General features: G+C 34.3%; 1 protein-coding gene across 2 annotated transcripts; it reads left to right on the top strand.

The window, feature by feature from the left end:
- The first annotated feature begins 1,651 nt into the window (after positions 1-1,651).
- Positions 1,652-27,664, top strand: LOC123693422 (synaptic vesicle glycoprotein 2C-like). 2 transcript variants are annotated; one of them, XM_045638513.1, is made up of 11 exons: positions 1,652-1,825; positions 16,449-16,502; positions 17,050-17,211; positions 17,881-18,043; positions 18,388-18,509; positions 19,112-19,353; positions 19,667-19,872; positions 20,918-21,177; positions 22,447-22,606; positions 23,127-23,254; positions 27,243-27,664. In XM_045638513.1, exons 1-11 carry the CDS (start codon positions 1,822-1,824, stop codon positions 27,296-27,298), a joined length of 1,557 nt encoding a protein of 518 aa, XP_045494469.1. In that variant the 5' UTR covers positions 1,652-1,821; the 3' UTR covers positions 27,299-27,664. The 2 variants fall into 2 exon arrangements, with proteins under 2 accessions (XP_045494469.1, XP_045494468.1); XM_045638512.1 differs by lacking the exon at positions 1,652-1,825 and adding an exon at positions 16,233-16,379.

Below are 27,664 nucleotides of genomic sequence, written 5' to 3'. Positions count from 1 at the left end.
GTTTACGAAATATTCAACAATCTACATAATATAATAATCTTATAATAATCAATAGAAGGACTATTTAATTACAAAATGCTTCCGTAAAATAAAATTATATTATTAAAAATATATAACTATTTCTAATTTATTAATGCATTAGCTTTTCACAACTGTTAATCCTAAACCATGATAATATGTTGGATATTTAATTTTTTCTTCTATGAGTAAATATCAGAATTTAAATAAAATAGTTCAATTATAAAGATTATGAACCTTCGAAAACAAAGCATTACGATCCTTTTTAATCGACTTCAAAAAAGAACACATCAAAATTTTCTGTTCATTAACATTTTAAGAAATAACATTAGTTTTGATAATAATTATACTAAACAGTCGATATATTAATTTATTTTTACTGAGTGTGTAATAATGTAATTCATTACGTTTTTAACGTTTAATGTATTTTTGAATGTCATCGTATAACATGTGTTGTTAACTTAAAAACGTGAACAAAACACGACGTATTTACTACAAAATGTGTTTAATTGTGTTTTAATATATTTTTAATGCTGCAATGCAAAAATTTGTTTGCAAATTTCTAGTACTGAGATCAAAAACATACCGTGAGTACTTACCTTATTTTAAAAGAAGTTATTGCACATATCCGAGGCTCTGGAGAAAGAAGCCCTGAGGTATGTACCACTGAAAGCGAAGCGAACTAAGTACCTATACCTTGACAATTTTACACGTAAGTAGATGCAGAATATAAAGTGCATTATTATATCATCGATTATAACCAATTTAAGAGATTCCCATAGTAATTTAACGCTCACAAACATTTTAAAACGAGATTCATTCATCAAATTATTCAGCCCGACATTTCGAACATTTACAATCGAGCGTGGGCAAATTGAAATGTAATAAATAATTTTCATTTGCGTATAACAATATGCTAGGTAATTGATTTTCCAAGATTGAATATGGGGTTTTTGACTGGAAACTGGAAAGTTGATGCTACGAAAGGATATAGCATACCTATCTACCATTATTTTTCAGTGCTATGTTATCTAGTGCCAATCCAACAGTGAGTATGTTGTTATGTATATGATAAACGTCTTCATAAGCTGTTTAATAAACTTATTTATAGCGAAGAGCCCCCTAAGAACCTACGTTCATAGTTGAAATGAAATGAATGATATGAAAAGTTATGCGTTCTTATCGAAATACATATTTTAGTTCAACAGTTAATATAAAAAAATTGTAAAATTTTACAAAGTTGTGGAACTAATTAATGTAAGTGTTTTTGTGCCCTTATCAATTTTGCAAATTTCAATAGACCTTGTAATAAATACGTAAAACTAAACAAGAATTATCTGGTTTAAACTAACTTGCTGAACGCCCGTTAAAAATTTTCCGATTACCATGAAAAAATAGACATCGGCAGCCCTGTAATCGATGATAACAGTGCGTTACCGTCTCAATTAATTATGATAAAGGCAAAGGAGTAAATTGCTCAAATTCCGGACGTGAACTTGCCTTACGTAACGAATCTGACGTCGGCCTAGCGGCAAGATGGATGGCGGTGACCGTCTAGATAATATGAGATGAGCGATAACGCGGCCTCTGTATCTGTTATCAAGTGGTAGGAATATTGGTTGGAAGCCGGTAGCGAGCCAGCATTCGCACAGCAGCCTCAGAAGGCACGCGACATCCTTGAGGCGACGGAGACTTGCGCGCGCGCATTCGTTGCAATACTACAGGGTGATGATGCTATGCCGATAGACCGATTGTCGTGATTTGTATCGGACTTTTTAATAGTGAAGTGATTCCGTTATAAAAATGGGTAAGCAATTTTTGTGCAGTTTTTATAACTAGATTTTAACGTTAAAAATCTCTAAGTTGATAAGTGCGATGATAATGAATGCGAAACCAATTAAGTTTGCTAATTGTATTTCAATAAATAACTGTCAGTGTTCGCGCTTTGTGTTATGTTTTTTTTTATATCGTAAATTGGAAACTACACGGCTGCCAATCATATTATGTTGACAATGTTACAACGACTTCAAGAACCAAGTTCATTCTTTGTTGGATTATAAAGAAACTTGAGTCTTGGCAGTAATAGATATAAGTAAAACAAGCATGCTATTGTCTTGTTAATATTTACTAATATATACTTGTATTCTTCTGTAATAATATGAAGGAATAGTATGCTAAGGAATATTTTAAAGATCGATTTTTGGACTGAAAATTATATAGTATACTTAAAATTTATATTGTATAATATGAACGATATTCAAAGTTAGGTAATAACTAACTTAAATAGACATAAGTAAGTACTTAACTAATTTTAAGAATGTTTTCCTTGTTTATTAATGAAATTAGTAAACTATAGAATTACACTTACACATAGTAAATGAAAATAATTTTAGGAGGGCTTCACTTATAATTTTTGAGAAACGTAAATTCATCAATTTTCAAAAAACAAATAATTAAATGTAACTAAGTTAAGAAAAGCTCGAAAAGGTAATATTTCATTCATTTAAAGTGAACTTGTACAAGATTACTTTTTAATCAGTTTGAAGGTATTTGTGCAGGAATGCTCGGTAAACGGAAATCCGGAAAAATCACGAGCATAGAGAACGGCTAGGGCTGTCAATATAGAGGTTTTTGTAAAAAAAAATATCTACATATTTTAATATGAATCTTTCAGAGCAGACTCAATGAAGTTTAGGAATTGGGAATATTTTTTTATTAACGTTATACAATACCTACTAAGAAATAAAAATAAAAAAATATGCTAAAATAAAAGATATGCATAATTACGATAACTTAACTGTGTGTAAGATTGTTAACTGTGTGTAGTGTATGCCACTGGAAAATTTCCACCCGTGACATTTTATATCTGTAGTAAATTCTATAATTCTATAGTACCTAATTATTGAATTTCGTTACTTTTTAGTGTTCCGTACCGAAACGGTAAAACGGGACCCTATTACCACAGACTAATAATAACATACTTACGTCTATTATTGAGAATTCGTTGTCTGTCTGTCTCCAGGCTGTATCTCATAAACCGTGATAGCTAGAAAGATGAAATTTTCACAAATGATGTATTTCCGTTGCTGCTATAACACCAAATACTAAAAATTTAAAAATATATATTATATACTTATAAAGGGGGTCCCCATAGTACCTACGGAACCCTTCGTGCGCGAGTCCGACTCGCACTTGACCGTTTTTTTTTTGTAAAAGGCGAATGACTAATCATATTAGAAAGGTTAATTATTATTACTGGAAATATAATATAATGTAAGTTCTATATCTATAATTACCATGTGTTGCCGAGAAGTAATAAAATTGAATTACAACTATTTCACGACTATTCATAGTATTAATGCTATAATCATAGTAATAGTAAGATGTTTTAAGAAATACAATAAATATAGATTGTGATTTCTAAGATATTATGTATATGTAATATTTTTGTCTCTATAAAGAGACTTACCTTACTTTTTCTTCAAGTAGGTACCTAGTCTGTGTCGTCAGAAATTTTAATAAATTAAAAAGGTGAATCCTGAAGTAATAGAAAAGATTCCCATTTATTTATTTTTTCTGATAAATAAAGGTACATAAAATTCAAATTAAACTTAGGTTCGTAGCCTATCTGTAGCACATTTATTCAATATAATTTTTTGGTTTTTTTTTTTTTCTTTAATTTATATCGACTCTACATAAATATTGACGCATTAAAATTTATAGTTACGACGAAAATGATAAGATTTGTGAATGTAGTAGTTGTTGTACTCTGAATTATAGCGTAAGTAAAGTGTGTGAGTCAATTTTGGGTTTTACATGTTTATTTGTTCTATAATGTGAAGCATTTGCTCTCGAAGCACCTAATCATTTACTAATCGTATGCCCATAAAAGTGAATGAAGGTATGTTGTAAATATATATTTACAGATTTAAAAACTATAGACATAAATATGTTACAAGCGAAGCGGGTCAGCGAAATGACTATAATAGATTTTGATATTATGATTTTTATAAGAATTTTTTTCTTATCAAACACTATGATTAAAAATTTTATCTGTAGTGCCACAAAAATTGACATTGCATCTTAAACATGACAGAAACAAATTTATTTTTTTACATTCTTTCAGCTAGACGACATTACTATCTCATTATTCCAAAACCCATGACCTTGCAATGCCAAACGGCAGCCCATACAAGCGTGTTTACCTGCACACAAGATAACACTTGCTTACACATGTCATTTTACTTACGGGAAAAATCCTTCATCTCATTTTTAGTTAAAATTGATTTATCATGACACCGCTATAGAAATGCTACCTGAGATAAGATAGCGCTGTGTACACAATAGTGACAATTTAATTGAGTGTATCAACTGTTTACAGTTTTGATGATATTTGTGTACATAGCCTTAAAAGGTGCAATAACGCAGGTAATACTGTGGTAATCCTATTTGTTTAATTATTGTTATTGATTCCCGCGATTTTTTGGTCTGGAAAAAAATAAATTAAAAAAGTCCACTTTGAAAACGGATATAAAATCCGGTTTTTAGGTGATTTAATAATAATAAAAAAATAGGTTTTTGTAACCCTCAATCTCGTTTCAATAATGTGGACGTTATATTATTGCAACGGAAGCATTTATATTTACCTACCTACCTACTTTACTTTCTGAACACAATTGTATCAGATAATTGAAGAGATATCTTTTTATCTCCGAAAACCTTCATAAACAAGATTTTTCCATTGAATAAAAACCTACTTATAGAATGTATCTGTTATTCTTTTAAGTACTTACGTAAACTGTTTCCAACTTGTTTCCACAGATAGATACGATTCTGTCAAAAAACAGTCTTGCTACTTTTGTAAATGTTAATGCAATATTGTTTTCGTCACAAACTAGCTGACCGTTTTCTAATTCTTAACCTAAGAGCAATAACAGTTCCTAAATCAAACGGAAACAAATTTAACAGACTAAAAATATTTGAAATCTATAGTTACTTTTTTATCTATAGGTAAGTGGTGGTGTTACTTAATTCGTTTAACAAACTGTTACCTATGCAATATGACGAAATTTTCTTTTCACAACACATTTCTTTACTTATATTAAGATTTACTTTATTTTTAATACCAATAGGTTTTTGTTTATTATTTAATTGACAGCGAATAGACATTCAAAGTTAGGTATATAATTAAGCTTATAAATTTTGGTTGGCTTTTTTCCGGTTCCGGTGATCGTATTGTAAACACGTACGCGAAATTTGCTCCGTTAATATTAATTAATAATATTGTACACTGCGAAAGAAAAACTTGCTACACCACAAGTTCGTCCAAATTAGTGATCAAACTATAATTGCAGAAAGTGAACAGTGCAAAATTTACATCTGTTTCATCAATAAATCTCAACTTTACGATCAAATATCATAACCTAAAAACTAATTATTATCACCATCATAAAGTGCTACCAACCTAACGGATAACCGTTAAACCTGTCAAGTGTCAATTGTCAGGTGTCAACCAAAGTGACAGCAAACATACAACTCAGTGTTGCCAGTAACAGATTACAATTTCCACTCAGTACTGGATATTTACCACAACAAAAAAACAAAAAAATGGAAAAAAGTATGGAGTTGCTCTGGTCAAGATTAGACGCGAAATTAAATCAACAAGTCACGCTTATAACTGAATCAGTAACGCAAAACGTTATGTTTGCTATAGATGAGAGAATCAAAACCATAACCGAAGAAAATATTGAACTTAAATCTAAAATATCAAAGTTGGAGTTAAAATTAAATGCAATCGATAAGGATAAAAGGAAATGTAACTTAGTATTTTTTGGAATTGACGAATTTGGCAAATCGGAAGCAGAACTCGTGGACTACATTAAAGAAACTATTATTGATTCAGGAACGCATCTAGACAGCCAGGAGATAAGTAACATTTATAGAATTGGGAAAAGAATTAATAATAAAAATCGCCCCATTGTGGTTACAGTAACATCCACATGGAAGAAACATCTAATTTTGAAAAATAAAGCTAGACTTCCGCAAGGTATATACGAGGGCGATTCAATAAATACTTAGCCTACAAAAAGTATACGAAAATTTTGGAAAAGTGGCAATTTATTTTTCAACATAGTCTCCTTTTAGTTCGATACACTTAGCCCAGCGATGTTCCAACTTTTTTAACCCGTCCGAAAAATAGGTTTTCTCAAACTCTGCAAAATAGGCCTCCGTGGCAGCGATAACCTCTTCATTTGATCCATATCTATTCCCGGCGAGGGATTTTTTCAGATGAGGAAACAGAAAGAAGTCACCAGGGGCCAAATCTGGAGAATACGGTGGATGAGGCAGCAATTCGTAGCGTAATTCGACCAATTTGGCCTTGGCAACGGCAGACGTGTGAACCGGTGCGTTGTCGTGGTGAAACAGCACCTTTTTCTTAGCCAGATGGGGTCGCTTTTTCTTTAATTCGGCGTCGAATCGGTCCAATAAATCGGCATAGTAAAGCCCTGTAATTGGTTTACCCTTCTCGAGGTAATCGATGTAAACAACTCTTTGTGAATCCCAGAAAACGGTGGCCATAACTTTTCCGGCCGATTTTACAGTTTTCGCCTTCTTTAGAGCACGTTCCCCGGTCTGGATCCATTGTTTTGATTACTCCTTGGTCTCTGGTGTGTACCAGTAAATCCAGGTTTCATCGACCGTCACAAAACGACGCAAAAACTCCCCTGGATTCCGCTTAAACAGCGCCAAACACGTCTCCGACGTGGACTCACGGTTGCGCTTGTTTTCCTGTGTGAGTAAATGCGGCACCCATCGCGCCGACAGCTTTCTCATGCCGAGTTCCTCGTGAAGAATATGATTGACTGTTCCTTCTGAAATGCCTACAGTCTCAGCTAGCTACCGAACTTTCAATTAGCGATCTGTCAATACGAGATCATGGATTTTTTAAATGTTTTCCTCCGTAGCAGCTGTTTTTGGTGCAGCTGGACGTGGTTCATGAAAAAGCGACGTACGGCCACGTGCAAACTCGTTGAACCAATTCTTGACGGTGGCTATCGATGGAGAAGAGTCACCGTACACAGCAACAAAGCGGTCTTTGATTTCGATACGCTCTTTCCCGTCCAAAAATAGGAATCGAATCACCGAACGATATTGCTCTTTTTCCATTTTTGTAAAACCGATCGACACGTTCGCTTCCATAGGTTGTCAAATTAAAACAAATGAAGGGATTGGAATGAAAATTTAAAAAAATAATTAAAAAAGAATGAGCTACACTGTGGTAAACCTATTTTGAAACAATAGCACCCTCTGGCGATGAGGCTAGGTACTTATTGAATGCACCAGGTATGTAAAGGAAGATTTCTCGAAAGAAACTTTGGAAAAACGGAAGTTACTACAACCACAGGTGGAGGAAGAAAGAAAGAAGGGAAACATAGCCTTTATAAAATATGATAAATTAATAGTGAAGAAACCATTGGACCAAGCAAGAGACAAGAGGAAAAGGGAAGCCTCGGGCTCTCCTAAATCGATTCAGAAGAAATTAAACACAAAAGTCACAGCATATACAACGGCTACAAAATCTAAAGGAGTTGTGAAAGAAAACATAATGAAACCAACTATCCTTAACTTCATGGAACGACCTAGGTCAGCTTCACTCTCAGAAATCCCAAAAAACTTGTAACGACCACCGGCACCTGGAATCAAACCCAATATCACACAACTTTATGCAAAACAACTACTGAAGAACACACCCCAAGCCGGTTGGTCACCGTGGGGGAAGACGACCACTACCTTCCAACGAAGAACACTAAGAACACTAAAAATAAAGAAAAACCAAAAAATATTTATATAGCCACTTTTAATACACTTTCATTAAGGACACCAGAAAAACTTACGGAACTTGAACTAGCTTTAGAAGACATTAAATGGGACATTTTAGGTCTGAGCGAAGTAAGACGATTAGGAAACCAAATAGAAGAACACGATAAATATATTCTGTACTATATAGGTGAAACAAAGGGGTTACATGGAGTGGGGTTCATGGTAAGAAAGCATCTTAAAAAACAAATCCTAGAGATCAAAGGCATATCCGAAAGAATCGCCGTACTTAATATACACATTGAGGGATACAAAAATAGCTGGACTATAATACAGATATACGCACCAACAGAAGCAGCAGAAGAAACAGCTAAAGATGAATTCTATAGTCAACTTTCAGATACACTACAGAGGGCTCATAAAAATACTATTGTAATGGGAGATTTTAATGGCAAAATAGGAAAACAGAATGAAGGCGAAGAGCATGTAGTTGGAAAGTATAGCACAGGTAAGAGAAGTGAGAACGGTAAAAGACTTGTAACCTTAGCTCTCGAAAACAACCTAACTATTATGAATAGTATTTTTATGAAGAAGCCAACCAAAAAATGGACCTGGATATCACCAGACGGAACCTATCGAAATGAAATAGATTTTATAATAACCAATCAACCTAAATCATTCAAAAACGTAAACGTTATAAATAACTTTAACTTTAACAGCAACCACCGTATGGTCAGAGCAAGTTTATTCAACAAACAACCTAGGAAACGACGAAAATACCTGAAAAATAACCCAACAACAATGTTCGCACTTCCAAGGAATACACCATTCAAAGAAATAGATACGATGCAGGAACTTTACAACTCGGAAATAAATGAGATTTATAAAATAAATAAAATAAAAAATAAGGAAAGAATTAAGAAAAACCCACTTACCTCGCAGACCATTGATCTTATTCAGAAAAGGAAACTACTACTTAGAAATAGAAGAGACAAAGCCACTTTAAAAGAAATAAATAACTTGAGCAAAGAAATTAACCGTAAAATTAAACAAGATAAAGCTGACAGAAGATTTGAACGTATAAAACACCACATATCGAAAACAGGAGGCATAAACAAGGCATTACGAGAACTGAAAGAGGAAAAGGTTTGGATTCCAAAAATGAAAAACAAATTAAACAAACAAGTTACAAGAAGACAACCAGTCCTCAAGATTGCTACAGACTTTTATCGCACTCTATACTCTACCAAAGACATTCAATTAGATAGCAACTCAAGCCTCGAAGACTGTACAGAAGATATCCCAGAAATTCTCGAAAGCGAAGTCCAACAAGCAGTAAAATCCCAGAAAAATGATAAAGCACCAGGATTAGACAACATCACTAATGAAATGATGAAAGCTACATTACCGGAAACGTCAAAAAGACTAACTAAGCTCTTCAATACCATGCTGAACACTGAATTCATCCCCATACAGTGGACAACAACTACCATTACTCTCATTCACAAAAAAGGAGACAGATCTGAAATAGGTAACTATCGCCCAATTAGCCTGATGTCGAACGTATATAAAGTTTTCTCAAAAATACTGCTTAACCGTATCACTAAAAAGCTCGACGAAGAACAACCGAGGGAACAGGCAGGGTTTAGAGCAGGATACTCTACAGCGGATCATATTCATGTGGTGAAACAGTTGATCGAGAAAAGCCATGAATACAACTATCGACTTTACATGGCATTTGTAGACTACAACAAGGCATTTGATTCACTGGAACACCGATCTATATGGGAAGCTTTGAAGAACCAAGGAATAAACAATAAATACATAAGGATCATAAAGAATATATACAAAAATAGCACAGGCAGAGTAAAATTGGAAACCGAAGGTGAAGTATTCCCTATAAATCGAGGCGTGAGACAGGGAGACCCACTCTCACCAAAACTTTTTTCCTCAGTATTAGAGGGAATCTTTAGAAAATTAGACTGGGATAACTTCGGCATAAACATTAATGGAACAAATTTGAATCATCTCAGATTTGCTGATGATATAATACTGATAACAGATAACCCTGGAAACCTTCAAACCATGCTTCTTCAACTGGCAAAAGAAAGCAAAAAAGTGGGACTATCAATTAACTATGGAAAAACCAAAATTATAGCAAATAGAGTGCGAACCCCAATTAAAATAGAAGATAAGTTAATCGAATATGTCAATTCTTATATTTATTTAGGCCAAATAATAGCTTTCACCGACCAAATGGAACATGAAATTGAGAGACGGGTTGCTCATTCTTGGAAGAGATACTGGTCGCTGAAAGAAATATTTAAAAATACACAATATAATATCACAATTAAAAGAAGACTATTCAATACCTGCATTTTGCCAATATTAACCTATGGTTGCCAAACTTGGGCTAAAACAAAAAAACATGACACAAAATTGGTAACATGCCAAAGAGCAATGGAGAGGAGCATAATGGGTTATACAAAAAAACATAGAAAAAGAGCTGTAGACATAAGAAATATAACGAAAATAGAAGATGTTGTGAAAAAGACAAAGGTTCTTAAATGGAGGTGGGTAGGGCATATGCTCAGAGAAAAGGGAAACCGATGGACAAGGGTAATTACTGAATGGACTCCCAGAGTAGATGCTAATAGAAAAAGAGGAAGACAACGAAAAAGGTGGTCAGATGAAATAAGGAGAGTGGCGGGGCCGCTATGGTTACGGAAGGCGAAAGAACGTGGCGAGTGGAAGAAGTTGGAAGAGGCCTTTGTGTCACAAGGACACGCCAACACCCACAATGCAATTTAATTTTAGTTTTAAGTAAAAATGTAACCTGAAATATTGGCAATAAAGGCTATAAATAAATAAAATAAAATAAATTTTGGCATTAAAAAAAAAAATAAAAAGTTACCTATACAAAAATGGCGCCAAAATAACCATACTGCATATCTACAGTCTGTAGTTCCTTTGCGTAATCGAAGCAATTTATTGAATCAAGGGCTCAGTAAATACCTATAATAATGCTATCTCGCAAAACAAAAACTAAAACCAAAATAAATATGCCAATCCAATAATTATTAAGTACTTAGTTACTTCAAATTTATGCGAGTATTCATATTTTCATTATGTAAGTACCTACTCATTTTATCTAGGTATTTTTATTTGTTCATCTATATTTTTATTGCTAATTTAGGTGAAAGTAGGTAAACAAGTAAATTAGGTAGGTAGTTAAACTTTGCGGGAGCGATTTGACTTTTTTAAAAAAGAAATAAAATTAAATTAAAATTAAACTTATTTAATTACTTAACTATAACAAGTGGACGATTTGGAGTCACAAATGTTAATGCCAGAATTACATGCAATGATACAAGCGATACCTTATTGCGAAACAAATGTTTTCCATTATGTGGAATGCTTATGTTAAATTGCAAGAACTCTCCGGTGGTCTTGCTGAGGCCAGCGGAAGGCTATTGCTCAACCTAACACAGAGGGTTGGGGTGGATGCGTAACTCCTCCCTCCTTAAGTGCGAAATTATCGGTTTGTTCATTTTTAATAACTATCCGATGATTTCGCAGACACGTTACATTTAATATCTTATAACGAAGTAAGTAAAGTAAAAATAGAATTACAAGTACAAATATTAAAAATAGAGACGTATAGCCTAAAGTTGCACTGAATCTAAAATTTCTTTCACTGTTAACCATTTCACTATCACTGAACACTGATTGCTTTAATATCGTTGACATATATTTAACTTCGTCCAAGTTGATTCCTCGCATATTGAGTACACGAGTACTGGATAATGTTGGAGTTCTATTCACAGGTAATTGCGGCAAAACTATAATTTTTGTTGGTTCTACAGGATCATTCTCAGTGATTACTTGGTGAGGGCGAATCGTTATATTCTGGATCTCGATGCTACATGGTTCGTCGATGGTCATTATGTATGTGCCCACGACAGGATATTTGCTGACATCACCATTGCAAATTTGAGTCAGAGTATTTCTGTATTTTGAGAAAAGTATCCAACTTATAGATGTGATTCTTTGAATTCTTACATTCTCTATATTGATTAGCTGTTGTTCGCAGTGCATTGGGTTTCCTTCAAATTTAAGCAGTTGTTCTATGCAAGTAGTTTCAGGATAAGGCGTTTGATTTTGTTCATCGCATAGAAATTGTTCTCCAGCAGCGAGCGATCGGCACGGTTTTACGATCGGTAAGTATTTCATCCCCTTTGCCAACAGGTAAGGATATTTAGGAAAAATGGAAAGGGTTTTACTATCGGAAGCACGGTACATAGGTATAGAGTATAATTTGTAATAGTTATAAGTATAATTATCTGTAATTGAAACCTCCATTATGAACGTAATCTGGTTTTGTTTAATATATGATTTAACATTAATAGTTTCTTCTAGTTTTACTAAATTTGCCTCACTCGCTTTAAACACTAAACTTTCAGTTTGGGATATAAGAACTAAATGTTGCAACAACTCTGTAGAATTAATAATGCTTTGATGTAGTATGGATACTTTACTAAATGCTAGAGCAGTCTCTACTTCCCCTAATTTTATAAAAATAGTACGAAAGTTACTTACAAATAAATTTAAAAGGCTTACAACATAAGTAGTATAAACCCAATGATTATCCTTAGATGCTAATTCCTTAATCATAGATTCTACAATTTTTAAACGCTTATCTAATATATTAGAATTTTGATTTAAGACTTCAGTAGAATTGATAAAACTATAGAGGATTTTAGATATTAAAGTAATTTTATTTCTAATGATAGTTTGATCGTTTTCAAGTTTAGGTGTAAGTTTATCGTATCTCATTGCGTCACTATAGTCTAAATTTCCGGTTATGTTTAAGAGGTTGTAGTTGAAGTGCCAGCGCGGACCTCATCACTATCAGCCAACACCACAACGCGGAGGGCGTTTTACATTTTTAATAGGGACCTTAGTCTTCCTTTTACCAATCTCTATCGGTATAACGTTCCTTGAACCTTGTTCTATAAACTTGGTTTTATGGAGTATGGGTATACCGGACGATTCTACAATATTAGCTGATTGAACTGTATCCGATTTCGACGTTACAAATTGTGACCTTCTAGGAGAACTCAGCGCCGATAGAGTTTCAGGATCGGGAATAGATATCGTTTCACTAGAATCGCGTTCTGATATAGAAATTGTACTAGAGTCGTTACGCGTTCTTGGCCTATTGTCTCTATCGCCTATATTAACAACCATAGATTCGTTTTCGTCCGCGTTTAAATTTTGCTTCCCATTATCAAGCACAAATTTGGAATTAATTTCAGAAATATAAATATGTGGCAATTTCAGATTTGGATCGCAATTTGATTCTACGGTTTTTTCTTGGTAGAGGCTTTCGTTCGAAAATTTTTTTTTTGAGACGGAAGCACATTAATGTCTTGAGTATCGTCAGTGGGTGTATAAATCTTACTCTCATCGTATTCATAAGTCGTATCATAAGGATTACAGCCATAGTAATTCGTGTAGTCGTAAGGATTATAGCTATAGTAATTCGTATATTTATTATTTATTCGTAAGGATTGTAGTCATAGTAATAATTGTCATTATGTAAGTCGGTTTCGTTCACTCTAAAACCTGGCTGAGTTATATTTTGTGGTCGAGGGGGTGCTGTCCTCATGGAAACGTCAGTAGTCTCAAAGTGGTTATTTTGAGGAGGTCTTTGACCAAAATTCTGTGGCGTTATACCAAAAGTTTGAGGAGGCCTATAACCAAATTGTGGATTTTGATTGAATGAAGGCCGAACTGTGGGTTTTTATTAAACGGTTGTTGAGGTGTAAATTTAAAACCAAATTTTGCCTGTTGTGCATTTTGAGGTACATTTGGTATCCCAAAATTAAATCTTTGTTGAGGATTATTTTGTAAAAATTGGGGCACCGTATCGTTAGGCGTTTGCTTCGGCAGCGTTGTATTATTGTGGATACGATTGCGCGATTGGTATTGCTCGTGAAAATTAACTTCTTCTAAAACGATTTCTAAAGCCTGTTCTAATGTACTAGGTGATTTTAGTCTTACAATACGCACCATGCTTTCGGGCAAATTATATAAGAAAACGTTCAGGGCTGTATGATTATAAATCGCAATTTTCGCGCGTTTAATTTCCATATCTACCGATAAATTTACCTTCGATATTAATAATGATCGAATATTCTGTATCCTATTACAAAATTCAAGGTAACTTTCGCCGGATTTAATTTTACAGGACTCGAGAGAGATTTTTATGCAATCCTCACTACGCGGATCACCAAAATGCTGTTCTAGTAATTCCTTTAAAGCGGGCCAAGTATTAATATCTTCGCGCTCGGATAATAACGCGGCGGCATCGCCTATTAATCTACTAGTTATGGCATGTAAAACGTAAATATTCTGTTCTTCATGCCCTCTAAATTTATTAATTATATATTCACATTTTCGAAAGAATAAATTCAAAATTCTTTTGTCTCCACCAAAAAGAGGAATAAGCTTTAACATATCACTCGGAATTGTTATTACGTTTACGCTTTCCATGTTAAATAAGTACAGAGTAATTAAAGTTCTGAAGTCTTTAACCAATTACAATAATTTCGAACTATTAAAATCACACACACACAGAAATCAATTTAAAACACAATATAATAAAAATTATTAAAATATAGCAGAATAAAAAATTATATGTTATCAATTACTATAAAAATTAAAACTTGAAGTAAAGTGAATCACATAAAAAATATAAAATTTATTAATTGAATTACGATCAATTTTGAGATCATTTAAATCAATTAATATTAATATTTCTTTATGCAAAAATTCATTTACTTTTCTTATGTAAAACTTTTATTTAAGTTACATTCTATAGCTAATTAGTCTGTGCAGAGTTTTATGCAAGACAATTCTTAGAATTAAATACGATATTCCTTATTGTATAAGTTATAACTAATTTACTGATTTAATAGAATTTCATATTAAAACCAGATCCGTTATAGTGAGAGACGTTCAATCCCAAAATAACAGTAAAAAAAAAAAATAGTTAAAAGTCAAAATTACACTCTCGTGAAAAGGATATAGGAATATATGAGAAAGGATGGCAAAAAGTTTTACTCACCAACCGATCGTCGATCCCATGTCCTTGTCGTGGTCGTTTAACAAATTTATATTTCGGTTCTTTTAGGATAGCACGGCCTTTATAGCAATGTTCTAGGGCTAATTTTGAAGACCTCTAGACATGCAGACCTTATGTGGCTATCCTACCGGCTGCGCCAGTTAAACTTTGCGGGAGCGATTTGACTTTTTTAAAAAAGAAATAAAATAAAATTAAAATTAAACTTATTTAATTACTTAACTATAACAAGTGGACGATTTGGAGTCACAAATGTTAATGCCAGAATTACATGCAATGATACAAGCGATACCTTATTGCGAAACAAATGTTTTCCATTATGTGGAATGCTTATGTTAAATTGCAAGAACTCTCCGGTGGTCTTGCTGAGGCCAGCGGAAGGCTATTGCTCAACCTAACACAGAGGGTTGGGGTGGATGCGTAACTAGGTACGTTATCTTAAGTTCACAAAATAAATATTAACATAAAAATTCTAGATATTATTTACTATGTACTTATCTACCTACTATTCCACAATATAATTAAAATTATAATTTAATTCAAATATTGTCGTGCATAAATTAATCACATTTTATGTTGTATGATTAAACACAATAGAAATTTAATTTATCTGAAAATATACAATTATTTTAATAGTGTATATCAAGTGATACATAGGATAGGTTTAGTAGGGGTAGCTAGCTACTACTTAGTTATTATTCTGTGGTTGGGGCTAAAATTTATGTTTGTAAAGTTTTATTATGACAGAGTAGGTATATTATGATTGACTATTGATTTTAACTTAGTCCTAATTTGATTAATATACCTGTTTGATTAGCGACTAAAGTTATCAGGCGATTCTGAATATCCAGTGAAACAATTTGTAATGTTCAACGACGCGACGTTAGATTAAAAAACTTTTTAAGAGCACAGACACTGACAGACTGAGATGTTTTGATCGTTGTAATGAAATTTACTTCAAAGCATGTAATTTATAAAAAAATAACTCATATCCGGCATTATTATTAAACCTGTCAATCGAAAAAAACTTCTTGAATATAAAAGAAACAATGCGTGTCAAACATGTATTCCTAATCTTATGAGGGTAGGCAATCCTTCGCTAATAAGGTCACAGCATACCCACATAATTATAACATATGCATAATTACGATTTGCAGCATAACTGCACACTATTTCCGTCTTAATCACGGTCGAATAGGGTTTATAATAGTGTAAGCCCTTTAAATATTATCATTTAAGAAATGTCAAGCAGTGCATACAATAGGGTATTCGGTTAAACGGCACAGAATGATTTATTAATAAACAAAGTGAATTGTGAATATTGATAATTGAATCAATATGACTATGGTAGAACAACATTTAACTGTAACTAGAACCCTTCGACCAGTATTATCAGTTAAGTGTTAAAACGTGGATTTGAGTGTGGTGTGTTTTTTGTTTGCTGACGAAGATATTTTGGTTACAGGTTTAGACTTCTTAGAGCATGGAGCGGACTTCGAAGCCGCTATCTCGGCGACCGGTACGTACTATTTACTTCCTACGTAAAAATGAGTTATAAGTGATACAAAAATACTTCTAGAAAAGTCCATAGCCAAAATATTGTATTGTTCACTGCTGTTGTATAGCAGCGTAAAGTAAACGTTGTTCTTTCTTAGGACATACAGTTGACGAATTAGTTCATACAGTTGAATGTTAAAAACAACATAATGCATGTCTATCATCAATCACCTTTTGTATGGAATGTTACAAGTATTATTTTATAAACAATTACCGGTTTGAAGATATGCAGTGTTTATTGTAATTTGTAACATTCAAACACGCTTTATAATATCTGACTGTACATACAGAAGTCTTGTAATAGTATCTATATACTTTTTTTTTAATTTTGGCAAAAAAATGACATTGAGTCGATGCAATGGAAATATATGAGCTGATTATATCGTTCTTAACGTAGATATAACAACCTAAACCCATATAGTAGGCCTATGTCTGCAGTAGGAAAAATTGTGCTAATTCCCTATATTATTCTTAGTGGGAAAAAAGTGGTAACAATATATTTCTTCCAGGCTTCGGTCGCTTCCACTTCTGTCTGCTCGCGATCACGGGGCTGATCTACGCAGACACCGCTATCGGCATCACTATAGTATCGTTTGTACTACCGGCTGCGACATGCGACTTCCGAATGACATCGGCTGATAAGGGATGGCTTACTGCAGCGCCTATGTTGGGTGAGTATTGAGACATAGTAAAACAACGCAAACAGTAGGGAAACTGCCCTATAAAACGAGATCACAGATTGTCAAATAGAGATACTACGTATACGAGACTGCTTAGCGAAAGCTGCCATATATCCAAGTCGATGTATATGTGAGTGAGCCGTTTTGAAAGTTTTGTAGTGAGTTTAGCTGCTGTTCGTATCTCTTTATCGTGTAAGTGTCGAGTGGTGGCGTTAGTGAATAGGCAAATATTACTCAGAGAGATTACTTCTATCTTCAATGTAATCAATTACGAGTAGGCAAAGATTACTTAAAGAGCGGTTTTACAATATTTCTGTAAAAGACACAATGTAAAATTTTAATGTTTTCTTCATCGCAAAAATCAAAAAGCAATATACCTACTAGTAGTTAATTCAATCTTCTTATTAATCTTTCTTTATCTGAATAGCAGAGTAAAATACCCATTAGATAGATATTAGATAGGTACCTAGTACATGAAATATAGGTACCTATTAAGTAGGTACGATTCGGTTGGAAACAATGTATCATGAAGAAATATAAAAAATCATTAAGCCTAGTACATAGTACATACAATATCAATAATACTGACCACTGTCTACAAACAGAAAAACATAAAACAAAAACCAAAATCAGCATTTTATGTAACAATTTTATTTCCAGGTATGGTTATCGGCTCATACTTCTGGGGCTGCTTGGCCGACACAAAGGGCCGTAAGATCGTGCTAGTCTCCACGCTATTGCTCGATGGCTTCATCGGCATCGTGTCATCGTTCGTACAAATTCTACCCGTCTTCATGGCGTGTAGATTCGTTAACGGTTTTGCGTAAGTTTCTAAATATTTTATTATGTTTACTTAAGTTATCCAAAAATGCCTATCGGATAAAATAAAGTACCCATCTATACTTACTGTTTAATTCAGCCTGAATATTTGTATACATCCTGTAAGTTATTTTTATGTATATCATGAACCAGAAAGGATAAGAAATAGATTTCCGATAATTTGTCGCTAACTCAATAAGTCTGCCATGTTTTCAAATACTAAACAAATTACACAAAATAATTAACAGATATTTTACATTTAACACACGAAAAGGTACTTATCCATAGTAATCCAAGAAGAATATTGTACCCTATACAAACTAGTTCTAATGATGTATTTATTCACAGGGTCGCCGGAGCCATGGGTATCTGTTTCCCGTACCTGGGAGAGTTCCAAGCCACCAAGTACAGAGAGAAGATCCTCTGCTGGATGGAAATGTTCTGGACGCTTGGTGTCATCTTGCTACCACGTAAGTCTTTATCCATACTAATATTATAAATGCGAAAGTAACTCTGTCTGTCTGTCTGTTACTCAATCACGCCCAAACTACTGAACCAATTTGCATGAAATTTGGTATGGAGATATTTTGATACACGAGAAAGAACATAGGCTACATTTTATTGCGAAATATGTACCACGGGCGAAGCCGGGGCGGACCTCTAGTAGATTATAAAAATAAACTCGAAAAAGACATAGTTAGCAGAGTTTAAAAATAATTGTACAAAAAAATTCATAGCATAAACGAGGTTTTTTTTTTGTTTACGTGCTCGACTGTAAAATGACAATAAACTTGGTGAAGTTTTACCTAATGTCATTGTATACTAGATTACTAGATTACAGGACACCTATGCACTGGGAATAAAAAATTATCTGACACTAATTCACCTATGATAAACATGGTAAACTATGGAACTTGTATTTTCTAACCAAAGTTAAAGCAACTCACACCGTAATTCATAAACGACAGCGTTCACAATTTACAATATCACATGCCATATTATCATCTAATATTCTTTCTAGACATTGGCCATCAAGCAAGCATGTACAATAAAAGCTAATACTCCTTTACAGTCATCGCCTGGGCCATCATCCCGATCCAGGGCATCCGCATGGAAAGCGGCAGCTTCTCCTACGATTCCTGGAACTGGTTCGTCGCAGCTTGCGGGATCCCATCCCTGATGCTGGGCTTCTGGCTCATGACCTTCCCGGAGAGCCCCAAGTTCATGATGGAGTGCGGGGACTATGATGATGCACTGGCTTGCTTGAAGAGCGTCTACAAGCAGAACACCGGCGATGACCCCGATAACTACCCGGTAATTGATATTTTTAACTCTCAATTATGACATCAATTATGTATGATATATTTTTAGTATTAAATAATAATAAGTATGAAGACTAATTTATTTCCTCAAAAGAATGATCGCTGATTATCAAACTATCAAACAGAAGTGATATTTCGTTACATATTATGACTATTGTTTTAGTCAAAATCAAGTTGCCACAATATTAGATGAAGAAAAAATAAAGTACATCGTATACGTATAGTATCGTACACGTTCTAATCTTTCGATGCAATTAAAATTGTAAATATTACAATACCAACTAACCATTTATTATTTTCGACAGATCAAAAGCCTCAAGGAGAAACAGCGTACAATTTCGGTGGCATCGCAAAACTCCCAGAAATCAGTCCGATCACTGAGCATGCGCAAGCGCAAGGACCTCAAGAGACTGTTTAGCGAGATCTGGACTCAAACCAAGGCTTTGTGCAGGCCTCCCTATCTCAAATACACAATACTCACATGTCTTATTCAGTTTGGCTTAACTACTAGGTAAGTTAAAATGGCAAATACTTTTTTCGATAATTTATTTTACGTTTTTCTTATCTTCAATAACTTATACCCTAAATCTAAATATCAGCGTAATTCAAGACCCAAAAGGTAGAATTAATTCAATTTTCATGAAGCTGTTATCATTGCAATTATGTTTAAAAATTGAAACATAGTTTAAAAATATTGTCTTTTCTTAGCAGCAATTGCAATACATTGTTGCATCTAGTGCCTTCCAAAAGACATTACATTCAAGCAAAAGAGCAGAGCAAATATGGCTGACTAGTATTTTTCAAAAGGCCATGCTCGTTAAAAAACTCATTTGCTTTCTGCAGCATTTCCATAACTCACTTCAAATACTAAACAAATGTGTGCGTGTACCTACTAGTGTACACACGTAAGAAGTGAAAAAAGAATCACGTAAATAAACCTCGGAGTAATCGGTGTACATACATAAAAAAACATACCGACCGAATTGATAACCTCCTCCTTTTTAATAACGGATAAGAAAAAGATGGCGCGTAATAGAAAAATGTCACGCGTAACGAAAAAGTGTTACACTAAATTTTTTTCCAACCCCGTTAAAGAAGTTTCACTTCAAAAACAATTTTACTACAGACATATATCACACTAGCGGTCCACCCCGGCTTCGCCCGTGGTACATATTTCGCAATAAAAAGTAGCCTATGTTCTTTCTCAGGGTCTAAGTGCCCTTACGCACTAGCGGTTAACCGCGGGGACGGCTAACTGCGCGGTTAGCCGCTTTCCCATTTTAATATGCAACCGATTTTATGATTAGTGCGAACAATCATAAGCGGTTGCATATTTAAAATGGGAAAGCGGCTAACCGCGCGGTTAGCCGCCCCCGCGGTTAACCGCTAGTGCGTAAGGGCACTAAAGATTGTCTGTGCCAAATTTCATCAAAATCGGTCCAGTAGTTTATGAGCCTATTCATTACAATCAAACAAACAAACAAACAAAGTTTTCCTCTATATTATTAGTGTAGACTACATATACCCAAAAAGCTCAAGCTCTTCTCCCCTTCCAGCTACTACACGCTAATGATCTGGTTCCCCGAGTTGTTCAACCGCTACGAGGAGTTCGAGCACCGCTTCCCCAACACGTCGGCCTCAGTGTGCGACGTGTCCGGTGTCGTTGTGGACGACGACTCTATGGACCCGTACGATTGCGAGAAGATCATAGACCAGAGTGTTTACATGCACACCCTGATTGTGGGTCTGGCTTGTATACCCACGTCACTGTGGTTGCCGTTGTGTGTACACAAACTTGGAGCTAAGTTCTTCTTGAGTAAGTACTGTTTACATTTTTAGGCTGGTTGCAGAGCTTGACCGACCGTCAGTGCGTACGTCAGTCGCGCTTGTCATGTGTATGGAAATTCATAAAACCGTTCATAGCTAGACCGACCATACGCACGCGTATTGTCATGCGCATTAGTGTCATAGTCATACACATTGTTGATGCGTATCGTCAGGACCGACGGTACGCACTGATGGTCGGTCAAGCTCTGCAACCAGCCTTAGAGTAGAACTAGAAAGCTGTGTATACACAAACTTGTGGCTGAGTTTTTCTTGAGTTAGTATTGTTTTTTAGACTAGAAGATTAGATTTAGTGTAGAAAATCTACATTTTATAGTTTTAGTTTTTGGATATTTAGGAAATAGAAATGCTTTTGCTAAAACTAGACATAAATTATTTGTGCCATCAATCCGAACTTGCTTACATTTTTAGAAACTTTATCACTAATTCACTTTTGACTAGACTGTCATTTTAATATAACGTTAGAGTTAGGTATTTACATACATATTTTTAAAGGCTTCTTGGTAGAAAATGATAAGAACGTTAAAACGAAATAAATTTTTACGATTGCATCATTACGTAAAAAACAATTTATGCCTTGGTATTTGGGCGTAATTTTGAATACTAATTCAACCCGCATCGCTGCTGAATAATACCCGTATATAGTTGTTATTTAGCACCAGTTTATCTGCATACCAAAATTCATAACTTTTTTACATCCGTACAATATTAATTCTTTATTTTATAGTTTGGATAATAATACTCTGATAAGATTTATTTACCATCAAATTATAAACCACGAGGCACAATTATACTTCAATCAAAATATGTACTTTAAATTAGTACACATTTCAATCATATTGTTTTTTCATTATCCAAAATTTTTTTTTGATAACTATATATAATACTTCAATAGGTAGGAAGGGATACTAACTCTAAATTAAGTTAGGCCATTCTCCCATTACGGTACGCACAGGCGATTCAAGTATCCTGCAAATCTCGGAGACTAGTCGCCGCGGAATATCTCACATACATATTTCGTATGTAGGTACCGGTAGCGTAGTGTACGAGCCTACATACAAATGTATGTACGATACTCCGCGGCGACTAGTCTCCGAGACTTGCAGGATACTTGAATCGCCTGTGCGTATCGTAATGGGAGAATGGCCTAACGTGTTCCTCCTATTTAAACAGCCTTTACTTTTCTATACAAATTTAAAATATTCAAGACAAAAATTACTAAAAACCTCATTTATTCCAGTATTCTCCCTCGGCTTTGCTGGCCTAGTCACAGTGGGCCTCTTCTTCGTGCAGAACTCAACTCAAAACTTGGTATTGTCATGTATCTTCGAAGCTCTGACGTCACTCGCCATCTCTCTCGTCTTTTGTGTGCTGGTAGATCTATTCCCTACGAACCTCAGGTTAGTACATTAATATTAATTAATTAATAATTGTATTTAAATCTTATCTTCAGCAGTAAAAAAAGATTGCATTAGACGTCATGTGTACCAAAGAAGATAGTTCCATTGATTTATATTTATTGTTTTTAACATAGACTCGGTATTACTAGATATTATTCTGTGGTATGGGGTATGTGGAAAATCGAATCTATTGTTTTTAAGCTATTGCATAGCTTCTATCGCGGGCCTTGAGCGCGGGGACCGAATCGAGAAATTCCGTAACGAAAAACCTCACGCTCCCCACTCCTTGGGGCGGAGGTGTGGCTTGAAGGCATAGCATGCAATAGCTTTACCGCGGCAGTCCCCGAGTGCCACAGTCTTTTTTTTGTCTTTACAAGACGTCAAACAAACTTTACAATACGGGGTTCAATAATTTCATTTACTAAAATGGGTACTTAACTGTTTTGCATGTATATTGGACTGGACGTGAAAATATGTGCCTTGTGTGTATGTGTTCCCTAATAAATTTCTTCTTTTCCAGGGTAATGGCAGCAGCACTCTCATTAACAGCGGGTCGAGGTGGTGGTCTCATCGGCAACTTGTCGTTCGGCTACCTCATAGACATCAACTGCGTCATACCAATTGTAGTGTTCGCGGCTTTCTTGTTCAGTGAGTATTTTTGAATATTAGAAATAAAAAAATGGTAAGCACTAGAAGGCAAATGCACAAGACTGCTTATAAAACTTAATTTGGAATTTCTGCGGGCAGTCCAGATTTTTAAGTTTGAAATTTTTATACATATTTAAGGACGCTGTCACAAATCTGCGTTACTCAAATTTAGGTATCTAACGTCGCCACGTGGTTCGCGGGAACATCGCGCTCACGTAAACATAGCGCATTCCATTTTATAGACCATCTTCATACTTGATATTATTTTTTTTTATATTTTTATTGAAATTGATTCCAGAAGATTACTGGGAACTTTAAAAATTCATTTTGTTACTATTATTAGTAGGTACGATCCTTATAAGTATTTTAGTGTATTCAACCAACTTAAAAAAGCAATATCGAAGCTTTTTAAGAAATGTATAAAATACTTTTTTAAGAATTATTATCATACATAATATTATATGTTACCGGCAATATATTAAACCCGGCATTGTAAGCAATTCTTAGTAAATGTATGTTATTCCGAGAAACAGTCGGAATGAAATAAATTAAATTCGTTACCACACATTCACATTACCTATATCTTTAAATATGAACTTTTCCTAAGTAGCAAACACATTTGCAAATGTGGGTGGTTTTTGGGGTAGCTATTAACCAATATGAGGTCAAAACTAAAATCCAAGATGGCACCAACGAAAATTTGAAATCTTTTCGTCATGGGTGTCATTTTCAAGGAGTTGGAGTAGCTATTAAATAAGTATTAATCAATATGAGGTCAAATCTAAAATCCAAAATGGCGCCGACGACAATTTGACATCATTTCGTCACGGGTGTCATTTTCATGGTTTTTGGGGTAGCTTTTAACCAATATGAGGTCAAAACTAAAATCCAAGATGGCGCCGACAAAAATTTTATATATTTTCTTCATGGGTGTCATTTTCATGGTTATTGGGGTAGCTATTAACGAATATGAGGTCAAAACTAAAATCCAAGATGGCGCCGACGAAAATTTTACATCTTTTCGACATGGGTGTCATTTTCATGGTTTTTGGGGTAGCTATTAACCAATATGAGGTCAAAACTAAAATCGAAGATGGCGCCGACGAAAATTTTACATCATTTCGTCACGGGTGTCATTTTCATGGTTATTGGGGTAGCTATTAACGAATATGAGGTCAAAACTAAAATCCAAGATGGCGCCGACGAAAATTTTACATATTTTCGTCATGGGTGTCATTTTCATGGTTTTTGGGGTATCTATTAACCAATATGAGGTCAAAACTAAAATCCAAGATGGTGTCGACGAAACTTTACATCTTTTCGGCATGGGTGTCATTTTCAAGGTTTTTGAGACAGCTATTACCAAATCCCCAATGTAACCGTCGATAATTAGGTATATTTTTCTTACTCCTTTAAAGTAAACTTAAATAAAATAACAAAAACGTTAACAACCACAGTTTTGTAGAAAGTCTTAAAAAAAAACAATTTTAAAGAACATTGAAATGCATATTTAGAAATTTAATATAAAACGCAACTCTGTGGCAATCATGTTAATATTCTGACAGATATTAGTAACTTTAAATATATTCTTTAAATATATTCGCTAAACTTTATTTAAAATAAAGTTTATCTAAAACATTTAAACGAAGAGAATAAAATAAAAAAGAACGTGTGTGCCGAGAAAACGTGTCAGGAGTGAAACTTCTTTGGCGAGATTCATAGATACCAAAATCGCCGCCTTGCTCCATAACGCGACAGTATTACCATGACGCGATCTTGAAATTCGACGACCATCTTGGATTTTAGTTTTGACCTCATATTCGTTAATAGCTACCCCAAAAACCATGAAAATGACACCCATCACGAAAAATGTCAAATTTTCGTCAGCGCCATCTTGGATTATAGTTTTGACCTCATATTCGTTAATAGCTATCCCAAAAACCATGAAAATGACACCCATGATGAAAAGATGTCAAATTTTTCGTCGGCGCCATCTTGGATTATAGTTTTGACCTCATATTCGATAATAGCTACCCCAAAAACCATGAAAATGACACCCATGACGAAAAGATGTAAAATTTTCGTCGGCGCCATCTTGGATTTCAGTTTTGACCTCATATTGGTTAATAGCTACCCCAAAAACCATGAAAATGACACCCATGACGAAAAGATGTAAAATTTTTGTCGGCGCCATCTTGGATTATAGTTTTGACCTCATATTCGTTAATAGCTACCCCAAAAACCATGAAAATGACACCCATGACGAAAAGATGTAAAATTTTCGTCGGCGCCATCTTGGATTTCAGTTTTGACCTCATATTGGTTAATAGCTACCCCAAAAACCATGAAAATGACACCCATGACGAAAAGTTGTAAAATTTTTGTCGGCGCCATCTTGGATTATAGTTTTGACCTCATATTCGTTAATAGCTACCCCAAAAACCATGAAAATGACACCCATGACGAAAAGATGTAAAATTTTCGTCGGCGCCATCTTGGATTTCAGTTTTGACCTCATATTCGGTAATAGCTACCCCAAAAACTATGAAAATGACACCCATCACGAAAAAAAGCCAAATTTTCATCGACGCCACCTTGAATTGTTTTACCCCACCAATCTATTCAACAACCCATAAAAAAGAGGATCTCAGGCAAGGTAATTTTAAAAACATAATTTTAAATTACAAATAATTGGAATATGAAACTTATACAGTTTACTCATAAAAAGTATCAAATATTTCAAATCACGAAAAAGACAGTGCACGCACAATAATCTTTTTTATTTCGTTTTTATTTTTGGCACGAGGAGCGATACACCCGTCCTTCCAAGAGCGCTTCTGAGCGCGGTCTGACGAACCGCGAGAACAAAATGTATGAAGAAATCGACAAGTATTTTTAATTTAGCTCATTATTGAAATAAAATTTTGATTTAGATTCATAAAAATTACACCATATATAAAGGACTATATATCCCTCAATAAGATATAGTTAAGAAGATAGATTAGGCTCTTAATTTTCCTAAAATGGTACCGGTTTAGACCCCATTTTTTTGCATTTTATGCGTTTATTGTGATGGAAAAAACGTATTTCAGCGACAATTTTGTATGACGTCGTACAATTTTTATAAGATGAACGTAGAGCTGAATATATTATCTTTAAATTAAGATATTACTATGTTCTCACGTGTAATTGCTTTAAGTTAAAATGGTACCGAAAAACAGCGTGTTTTTGTAAAAATACGTTATAGCGTCCTTAAAGCTTAAAATAAAATCTGAATAATTTATAAATAATATTTGAAATTTCATAATATTATCATGTCGATGACGCGAATTCGTAAGGTTTTCGCTTACAAAAATGTATTTATCGCAGCTAAAGAAGTTTTGACCTCAAAAAATGTACGTTATATGAAAACTAACGATATATAATACTGATTAAAATAATGGCTCACGACGTACAATTAATATCTCAAATTGACTCGTCAATGAACAGTATTAGTTACACTAGTAATTAATGAAGAGTTATTCCTTTTATCTGTTTGTTCTAGTTACTTAGACTATAAACCTTAAATAAATATATATATATATATATATATATATACAATAACCCTACACAGAGAAGACACAGTTCAAATCCCGCCTCGTGATCGAATTTTTCATACTCTTTAAAAATTTTAAATCTATACTAATATTATAAAGCTGAAGAGTTTGTTTGTTTCTTTGAACGCGCTAATCTCGGGAACTATTGGTCCGATCTGAAAAATTCTTTCGGTGTTAGATAGCCCATTTATCGAGGAAGGTTATATTGTATCATCGAGTACTGCGGGTGAAACCGCGGGGAACAGCTAGTGTAAAATATGGCGGAAGACGCGGGTTCGAATCCCGCCTGGTAATCGAATTTTTCCTACTCTTGAAAATTTTTAAACATTTATAAAATAACCATAGCAATTCTTCAAATTGTGAATAAAATACTAATCTACATTTTTTTCCAGTTGCCGCGATCCTCTGCTTCCTCTTGCCAAAGACAGGACAAGAAGCCCTCGATTAAGCGAGTACCAACCTAGTGCAATTAGACCGGCCATACTCGACCTTTTTACCTCATTCTACAAATCTATAAAGTTTTTGGGGTAAAAGCCACTTTTTGGCGGCTGCGCAAACGCAAGTCGAGCATGGACCGATTAGACTGTCTGTAGTGAACCATGTGAAATGTACATATTAGGATGTAAACTTCGTGGCCTAAGTATTATTTATTGTCCGTAATGATAAATGGCGCAGTTACTGTGATTCAGTACAAATTATTGAAGAGCAGATAATAATGTAAGATTGAACAACAGTATTTTAATGTTGACTTTGTAATATAATGCCCTTAAATTATTAATATATTTATTATTAAAGGTTATTTCGCCTATTAATA

This window comes from Colias croceus, chromosome 7 (genome assembly GCF_905220415.1).
Source record: "Colias croceus chromosome 7, ilColCroc2.1".
Taxonomy (NCBI): Eukaryota; Metazoa; Arthropoda; class Insecta; order Lepidoptera; family Pieridae; genus Colias; species Colias croceus.
The sequence above is the reverse complement of the archived record's forward strand: the minus strand, read 5'-3'. Positions and strand labels throughout refer to the sequence as shown.

What these genes read in the sequence shown, in the direction of transcription:
- LOC123693422 (XM_045638512.1), top strand. Translation starts at nt 16,322, where the DNA reads ATGACTATGGTAGAACAACATTTAACTGTAACTAGAACCCTTCGACCA. An exon ending in TACTGCAGCGCCTATGTTGG is followed by an intron (nt 17,212 to 17,880) that starts GTGAGTATTGAG and finishes TTTTATTTCCAG; the next exon opens with GTATGGTTATCGGCTCATAC. An exon ending in CTATTCCCTACGAACCTCAG is followed by an intron (nt 22,607 to 23,126) that starts GTTAGTACATTA and finishes CTTCTTTTCCAG; the next exon opens with GGTAATGGCAGCAGCACTCT.